The sequence below is a fragment of the Opisthorchis viverrini genome, assembly GCF_000715545.1.
Source record: "Opisthorchis viverrini unplaced genomic scaffold opera_v5_138, whole genome shotgun sequence".
In the NCBI taxonomy this organism is placed as follows: domain Eukaryota; kingdom Metazoa; phylum Platyhelminthes; class Trematoda; order Opisthorchiida; family Opisthorchiidae; genus Opisthorchis; species Opisthorchis viverrini.
The window spans coordinates 253-9,937 of NW_008751794.1; the positions used below are offsets into that span (position 1 = coordinate 253).

The 9,685-nt window shown below is 46.8% G+C and overlaps 1 protein-coding gene across 1 annotated transcript; it reads right to left on the bottom strand.

Moving 5' to 3' along the window:
• Positions 1–404: 404 nt before the first annotated feature.
• Positions 405–2,485, bottom strand: T265_06566 (hypothetical protein; the record flags this gene model as incomplete). The annotated part of the gene is made up of 5 exons (XM_009171869.1): positions 405–664; positions 858–1,036; positions 1,973–2,022; positions 2,060–2,162; positions 2,199–2,485. The coding sequence occupies 5 exons, from the start codon at positions 2,483–2,485 to the stop codon at positions 405–407; spliced, it is 879 nt and encodes a 292-aa protein (XP_009170133.1).
• Positions 2,486–9,685: the final 7,200 nt, after the last annotated feature.

Consider the following 9,685-nt stretch of genomic DNA (forward strand, 5'->3'; position numbering starts at 1 on the left):
ACTGTCCGTTAGGAGTTCCCACTTCCTCCATCCCAACTTAATTTCCTGATCGATGAAATACACGAATGCTGGAAGGTCTTCGAGACCCTGGTGTTTAAGTAGCAGCTGACGAAAACTGCCGAGACGACATTGTCCTCATCTTGGAAGAGGAGGCACAGGTGTTTTCCGATGAACTGACTAAAGCCATCCCGTCCTTTGGTATGAAGTATGCACCCATAAATCGTAAGGTCATTCTCGTGGAAATGCAGTCACTGAACACGCCACTTACAATCCAGGGAGAGGTACTCGAAGTTATGGAGCATTTTGCATATCTTGGGAGTTGCATTAGTTTTGATAATAGTGTGAGAGGTGAGGCAAATGAACGAATCTGCAGGGCTCAGGTCGCGTTTGTTAATTTGAGACCACTACGGCGTCAAAGCTGTATATCCTTGATTCCCAAAAGGCGTGTGTATCAGGCTACAGTACGGGCTGTTTTTTTGTATGGATGTGAAGGTTGGCCTGTTCCAGCAGCGGGACCGAGAGGCCTTTCGGTCTTCAACATCCGTTGTCTCAGAACCATAGCTCGTGGGGACTGGTGTCGGAGGACTCGTGACGAGCAATGGGGAAGCGAGTGTTCGGTTGTGCCACGGGAACTTACATCGAAGAGTGTGTTTAGCGCCGGAAGCTGGGTTGGTTAGGTCATGTATCGCGCATATCCAACCACCGTTTGCCGAGTGTTTTCCGTGCCCGATTCAGAGTGGCGGAAGCAAAGCGGTGACCAACCCTAGACCTGGCAGAGGAGTATGGAAAAGATTACGAAAAGTCTGAGTACGATCGGTGCAACTCGCCTTTCAGGATAGGAACCGAGTGATTCTCACAACATCTGATTGGAGATGCTGCAAGATATAGTTGTCGATGGATGTCAATGGCGTTCCTGTTGGCGGTTTCTATCCAGATTACCTGAATGAGTGTCTGGAAGTGAGCCTCTCCAAATGACTGTGGTAGGCTAGAACTTAGTCCCTCCCCCGTCGTCGCCTCTTTTTTGTCCAAAACAAGCCTTCCAAATCAGTCATGATAGTGCTGCAGCGGAGCATCAGTGTCGATCACTGATGTCATGGTTTCGGTGATGACTATGATGATGATTGAACCTTCAAGGGTAATGTAATTCAGTTTTTTTTCACTGCAAACTCATCAGTGTAAAGGTTTTCAGTGACAAACATCCAAAGTCCGAAAGAAACCGAACATCACTGTATAGAGGATGAACGTGCTAAAACGGCTGCAGGTCAACCAATATATTATATGGAATCTCCTGTCCTGCATACAAACGTAAAACCACTTTTTCAATACCCATGCGAGCAGTCTGTTGTGGAAGCATCTATGGGTAGTCTGGTCAGTACAACATGACAAGTCGCTGGTAAGGAAACTCGAAAATCTCACTATGGGTTGTAGTGCTTTGTAATACAATACAGTGCGTTACGTACCGCAATTTTTATGTACATAAAGCGTCGTGGTGCATTCAATGGGCCAAATTTGCGATTCGGCCAACCTAGTCGAATGCAGACTAGGTGCGGAGTTCGTCTTATTTCCGCACCAAGTCGGCATTCGGGTGCGCAACTGCAGGGATTCGGCGCAGACATTTTGTAGAAACATCTGTACTCGCGCTAAACGGAGTATAATTTAATAATAATCATTCAGCTGCAACACCCTTTCGGTGCCTAGCTACCATGCCACACGAAGGCACGAGGGCTGGGATACTGCCAGGTTGCCCAAGCCTATGCACGGGAAGTCGAGTCAGAGGTCGGGTTCGAACCACGAACCTTCCGGTCAGTAAATTCGCGCTCTAACCACTTGAGCCATCTCGCCCAACTGTTATAAATTGGCTATGACCAAAGTAAGAGTACTCTGGAAGCAACGAAACCAAGCGAAATTTCAAACATTAAAGGATAACTGGGAAATTGTGTCGATCGAGGGCTGAGAAAAACGTGGGACTCACCAATAGACACCCTCGCCTGGATGAAGTGTCTTCAAAGCCAGCTCAGGCAGCTAAAGAAGATTGACACCACCAATGAAGGAGACTTACGTCTGCATTGAGATACAGAGTGGCGGCCAGGACTAGAACTAATTCTGCGTCCTCGCCTAAAGTTCCCGTCAAAAGCTTTTCTGCTTCTCGTAAAACCCGTTCTCTGTTTGGATTATCGTTCTCAAAAGCACTTTCTCACTTTGCGTTTGTGGATGTGAAGAAAGAGGCTAGAAGGCGAATGAACCGGAGCTCAATATGTTCCGAATCCTCCCGTATTTCATCTAACACAACACCGTACTTTTTCTGAGCTAGGTAAACGCGGTACGTGAGTACGTCGACCTTTAACTGCAATTCCTTGTCCTGGAGAATGATAAAGTACCTCCAACTAGATTTTACCTTTATTTTCTGAAGGATCCTTAAAGCGTGCTGAAAATTACCCAAGAGATACGCATGGTGCGCATCAAAAAGGTCCGCGCCGGCGACCATACTTTAATGGTGGGAATCGCCCATATGACCTTGATAAATGAATATGAAGGCCACGCAACACGGTGCGATCCATTTTAATGGTTCCTCCTACACGCCTTTTCTTAAGGTACCTATATATGTTCCTCAGTTACCCACAAAGCAATATTGCTATACGATACTTTAAAGTAGGGTAAAGAGCTGTTATCTTTCTACGGATTGTCATGCACTTGAAAACTGATCTTCCATTCGCTGAAATTTTCACCCAATTAGAATTGGACACGCGTTGAATCTAGCTTGCTCGCCCTTCACGCGTGGAATGTCACAAGTTTTCAAATCCACCTCTTTCCATCTGCCATTTGCAAGTTTCTCTAAAGCCATTGCGTTTCGAAAGATTATTTACGTTTGAATGGAACGCATTCTGAAGCGAGCCATCCTAGATCACCCTACTTCCAGCAATCTGATATCTCCAGCTCAACACGGATTTCTCCCAAACCGTTCTTGCGTGACAAACATGCTCGTGTTTATGGACAGCTTAACCCAAGCCAAGGACGAAGGACTCATATCGGATGCCATATTTTTCGACTTCTCAAAAGCATTTGATAGGGTCCCACACGTCCCGCTGCTCCACAAACTCGAGTCTTACGGGATTCAAGGGAAAATCCTTCGCTGGATCAAGGCGTTCCTATCAGACAGGTCATTCCGAGTGAGAATAGGCTCAACCTATTCCTCTCCAGCGCCGGTCTCCATTGGAGTTCCTCAAGGCTCCGTCTTGGGACCACTCCTGTTTCTGATCTACGTCAACGACCTCCCAGACGTTCTTGCGAGTCCATGTTTACTTTTTGCGGACGACTTGAAATCCTGGAGTTCCAATGCCAGCGCCCTCCAAATGGATGTAGACGCTGCCAAGCAGTGGTCGTTGGACTGGCACCTTCCTCTGAATTATGAAAGTGCGTCCATGTGTCGTTTGGAGGGGATTCAGCGAATGCCTTTGTTATGCATGGTGAAAAGGGACCAGAAAACATCATGAGGATAGATGCCAAAAAAGATTTAGGCATCTGGGTTTCCTCAAACTTGTCCTTCGCACTACACCATGAGAAATCGGCCCAAAAGGCATTCGCCGTTTTACGGATGATCCGACGTACCTTCTCCCGTATTACTCGCATGGACTTCCAAATACTCTATGGGGCCTACGTCAGACCGCTCCTGGAGTACGCCAACCAAGTTGTCTACTCAGGACGTACGAAAGACGTTACCCTCATTGAGCGTGTCCAGCGGGCCGCCACGAGAATGGTTGCCGGCCTCAAGTCCGTGGACTACGAAACGCGTCTCGCGACGCTTGATCTCTTTCCCCTGGAGTACCGTCGCCTCCGAGGGGACCTAATTCTTACTTACGCCCTGTTTGAACAAAGCTTGGCAAACAGGTTTTTTACCGTTGACCCAGCAAACACCCGGCGGGGACATAGTAAGAAAATCTTCAAGCTCAGGGCACACACATTCATTAGACAAAACTTTTTTCATTTCGGGTAGTAGCTGCGTGGAATGACCTTCTTCCGACGGTTGTACACGCTCCTTCTCGAACCCAATTTAAAGCACTATTAGACATTTATTTATGCGAATCCTCGCGCTGGTGAGCATATTGCCCCGCGCTGAAAACATAAAGAGCAGTGCTACACCCTTTTTTCACTTGTACCTTTCAGGTGAACGACAGCCACTGACCGACAAGAACAAAACCGACCCGGGAAACTTGGGCAAAAGCCTCGATCCCGTGTATCAATCCGTGAATCCGTGAATATTGTATTTATCCGTATATATGCCCAAACCGAGAACCAGCTTATCCTAAATTACACTGGTTGGAATTTGTTTTAATCAGATTTTAGAGTGTATCCAACTTCACGGTTCCTCCGATATGACTCAGGCACTCAGTATTTACACAGTGGAATTCACTTTTCGAAAGCTACCTCGGGTCCCTGGTGGACTAAAACGGACAGGCAATGGAGTTCAAAATACCAGTCCGGACTTTTGAGGCATCCTTGGGTCCCAGTGATGTTAGGTAATTACTCACCAGAATTTTTTCCACCAGACGCGTTCGCGGAAGCCGGTAATGAAATTCGGTGAGTTACGAAAACGTAAGCATAGGTTTGGGGAATATTTGGTTCGCTCACGGGCGCAACATTTGGGCGTAAAATGTTTGATTCCACTCGCAGCTAAGAGTTTTGCAGCTAAGAGTATTGTGCAGCCGAGGAGCCCCTATGACTCAACAAGTTGTGTATGTGTGCGTACATCAGTAGGGTCATCGTTGCTGTGTTATAAAAGTAGTGAGGGACTCGCCGAACAATTCCCACTTAGACTTTCAAGCTTCTCCTTGGTTAATGGTGGAGTACAATGGTTGGCATTGCCACTACTAGCTCACGAACAATCTGGCCAATTTCCGAGGTGGACTACAAGAACCTGCTGTTCTTTGCCATACGTAGTGGAGTGCCCGCTTCCAGTAAACATGATGTGAATGCCTTCAGGGCGATATCAAGTTTTCAACAGAAATTATATGATGTATGACAACGCTTGCGCCTTTCATTCACTCAATGAACTACGGTGATTACAATTTATATACGAAAATAATTACGTTCTTCAAACTCCGCATGATTTTCAGAAGTGAATTAGTGTTTTATCACGATGATTGCTCGGAATAAAACTTCCAGAGTTACGGGAATACATGCTTCAGGTCCCATCTACTCGGGCGGGAGATACCAGGGTGAATTTAACCGCAGAGGTGCGCCTTCAGCAAATAATAATGTTTATAATCAAATTTTGGGTGGCATACCACCGGGTGTGGTCATAATGTTACAGCCATAATAAAAGTATGGCAGGGGGGGGGGGGGGGGGGGGGGGGAAAGAGACAGCATCATGGGTGGTGGGCATTATCTGATATAAGCGTGGTCATTACTAAACCGGCGCAGGCATGGAAGCGCAATTACTATAAGTTTTGGGAAAGAACCTCGAGCAAGTTCGAATCGTTGGGATTTGAAGGTAGCGGGCAAAAAACAGAGCGAATGAGGGCAAAACATAAGGCTCCTTGTCTGAAGCATGACAAAAAATGTGTAATGGTGGAAGCTTTAAAACCATTTCGGTGCAACCGTCGATGTAAGAGAGCTCAATTTAGCTTCAACCGTCTAAGCTATAGCGGCTCAAATTGTACGATTATACAGCGGAGGTGGTGGGAGAGAGGGATGGTCTGGTAGAATAACTTTTCGCTTCAGTGAGCGTGTCGTACGTTGTATGGAGTTACAAACAGAGCGAATGAGGGCAAAACATAAGGCTCCTTGTCTGAAGCATGACAAAAAATGTGTAATGGTGGAAGCTTTAAAACCATTTCGGTGCAACCGTCGATGTAAGAGAGCTCAATTTAGCTTCAACCGTCTAAGCTATAGCGGCTCAAATTGTACGATTATACAGCGGAGGTGGTGGGAGAGAGGGATGGTCTGGTAGAATAACTTTTCGCTTCAGTGAGCGTGTCGTACGTTGTATGGAGTTACACAACGCTTCAGTGCTGCAAAACAACAAACAGCTTTCGCGCAATTTCAGCAAATCACATTTTTGGCAAGCTGAGAAGTTCCTTGTACCATTTTCCAATACAAGATAATTGTTGAACCTGGAAAATCACCCACTTCAAAAGTCGCATACACAGAAGTCGTAGAAGAAGAATTGGACGGGGATCTTCTTAACTATGAAGGAAAACGCGCACGAAGTGTCCGATCTATGTCAGAAAATGTTCATTGCTGCAGCTTTCAGGTGAGCAGCTTTGCTGTATAAAGGACCCCCATTCAGGTAAGTGCGCCAGTAGGCACTGATCATACGCAAGCTCCTCTCTTGGGATTTGGTTCGTTAGATTTCCATTTCCCATCTTCCATCCCTTCCCATCAATTTCCTAAACCTTAAACCCCAGAGACTAACTGCACCATACTGCTCCCATAGCGTGCCACCAAGATTGAAAATAAACGATGCAACATTCTGCCGCTGGCTATTCGCACAATGAGATTGATTTCTCGAAACCTACGGCATTTTCAGACTTGCTACTTCATAGTGTAGAATGTCTATGTATAATGTATATGCTCCTGTATTATTGAAAATCCATCACTATGGCGATTTTTTTTAAGTGAATGAAATCTCCATGTCAATAAACACCGCCGACTGTGAATACGTTGCCTGATGATAAAAAATCGTGAATTGTGGGAAAGGTTGACTCACATACAATGAAGGTAACTTTCACGTATTTTTCCATCGGAACAGATTTCCTCAACATTCTAGAATCTAAATGGTCTTTGGAGATGCAACATATGAGTAGGCGCATTCGTGGAAACGAATTTTGATCGATGATTCTTTGTTGCCAGTAAAAATTCCGTAGTGCACACTAATTATCTGATAAACATCGTCCACGTTGGCTGACAAATTACAGAGTTTTTGATTATAGGTTGCGAATTATGCTAGAAAGACCTCGAGGTTTATCGATCTTAACTGACGCTCACCAATAACATGCAGCCAGGGGTACACGATGCTTAACTAACTAGCCACATTGAGCCTACGTCGATAATACCGGACAGCTGAACAATCTTAACCGACGCACACCAATAACATGCGGCCAGGGGTACACGATGCTTAACTAACTAGCCACATTGAGCCTACGTCGATAATATCAGACAGCTGAACGATCTTAACCGACGCACACCACTAACATGCGGCCAGGGGTACGCGATGCCTAAATAACTAGCCACGTTGAGCCTACGTCGATAGTACCAGACAGCTGAACCATCTTAACCGACGCACACCACTAAAATCTGGCCAGGGGTACACGATGCCTGACTAATCCAGCCATCGGTAACGTAGAAAAGGCTCAAAATGGACGTCTTGAAATTTTGAGATACATTGGTCGTTTTGAAGTTTACATATGTCCTTCTGTGAGGCGCATTTTCTTCTTCGTGAGGAGCGTTCATTTGGCCGTTGAAGTCCTGAAATGGGAAGAAGATATAATTCAGGTTATTGAAGTATCACCATAAAGCGGGCGGCCGACAAACAGGTAGAGATACTTACCCCAAAATTCACTGCAGCGACTATGCTGTCGTAGGTGCCTGTTCACACAATGCCATCTTCAGCGGTTATTTCGCATGCCTGTTTAGTGCACCTCTCAAGAAATACGAGACTTACATGTAATGCATAGGATCTCATTACCAGACAAACTTTCCGGAGCCGATGGATCACATGAAATCATCTTCATCTCTTTCATCTAGCCGGCGCTCTACAGAGTTAGTCGTAGTTGTCAGACAGACTCACGGCCGTCGAGTAGTTCCTCTGTGGACCCGAAAACACGGACGCACACGGACTTACGGGACACACTGTGCTGGGAATCTGTGCTTCGGTCCAGGTCAACATCATAAGACGCCCTTTTTGCGGACCGGATAGCAAGCACACCTCTGCGTTTTCTGGATGGGCCCGGAGCTAAGAACCCAAAGTGATTTATTTTCATGTGGACCCACCTTTGGGACAAGCCTGAAAAGCATCACCACACAGTGGGCAGGGTTCACCGTCACAACACTCGGCGTGATATGACACGCGACCCGTTGTACACCAGCGGCCACTGGTAGTAGTAGGCTGGTCACAGAGCACACAGAACCCCAAGGCAGCGTTTCCAGACCGCCATCTGGGTTGAGGTGCAGTATCCTCGACCACCAACGGCAGGTCGTCGGTTGCAGACTTTGAGGCTTGGCGCAGCAGGATTTGTCCCTGAACAATCAACCGCTTAAATATGGCGGCGGCCTCCTTGAGTTCCAGCCTCTGAAGCTTATCCATCACCCGATTCAGTTGTTTACGAAGACCATCGGAAGCTCGGGGGTGGCTTGGGAACAAGTGTAAGGAGTACACCTTTTCCCGGCAGGTTGTAATCTGACAGCCATCGTTAGTGGATTGGAAAGCAAGCTAAAAAAGTCAATGAAGAATAGTTCTTACTGCTCGTAACGGACTGATCTCGGAATTCAGAGAACAGGTGTACGCGGGGGAGCCACATCGCCTGATAGAAAGGGCATGTGCATTCTCCAGCAAAGGTGCCGACAGTCTGGGAACATCTGGGTGTTTGCACCACAAACTATAAGTTAGTTCAAGTAGCTCGACCTCACCTTGTTTGTTCCGACACTTTCATACGGCAGCCGCGGCGGTCACGGACCCCAGTGCCTCAAAACGAGAAAGCATGCATATGCCGCCACTCGACAGACTTCGTTTAGGACGTCGGCGTCACCCTCCAGGATTTGCCGCCTGTCGCAGTGGTACAACGTATGCATCTCAAACTCCCGCATGAGCCACTCGGCGTGCCGGAACACCTTTTGAATGGCATGCTCCAACGTGTCGGGGTGGTGCACCCGATCATTAAGGCGCCCGTTTGCATTCTCCAGTTAGTTGTTGGTCACATTACCAAAATGAGCCATTCCGGACTGTGCATGTATGGCCCATTTTCGGGTGATGTACAACCGGCGAGCCGTACGATAAGAGAGAAATCGGAGATCGGTTAGGCACAGAAGCTGTATATCTTGTCGGAATCTGTGTGCTTGTAATATGATGAACATGAAACCTACTGTACAGCATTGTCCAGGAGAGCCATGCGTTAAAATGTGTGCAGGGTGTTCGCAGAATGTGTCTATGACCAATATACATGGATATTAAATGATACACACGTGCTTCCTGATGGCTTTGTGGACATGAAAGTAGCAAAGCATAATGCCACAGCCGAACACGACTTTTGCCGAACGCATCTGCGCCGCCAACTTGTTCATTACAAAGGTCCTGACCGGATACGCTTCCCCATCATTTCTTTGAATAAGCCGAACAGTTTACAGATGAGAGTAAACTGCTCGCTTTCTACGAACGCATACATAACCGGACGCCCGGTTCCCATGCCGTCCGTTATCAAGAATGTGTATAGTTTATATCTAAATGCCGAATATTAGATGCTTTAAAAAAACTTACCCAAGGCGGTTTGTTGCATGTGTCCCGTCCACAGTTACTACATCTGGAAAGCGTCGGAATACCGCTATCTGCTGCCATCGGGACAAACGTAAGTGGCTATGGTGACGTTCCTCTCCCTGACACACAAGGACACGTCCGGTCTCCCGAAGTTTCACCAGGACCGAAGGCAAATCATCTGCTACATTAAAACCCAACCATTCGGCACCTACTCAACAT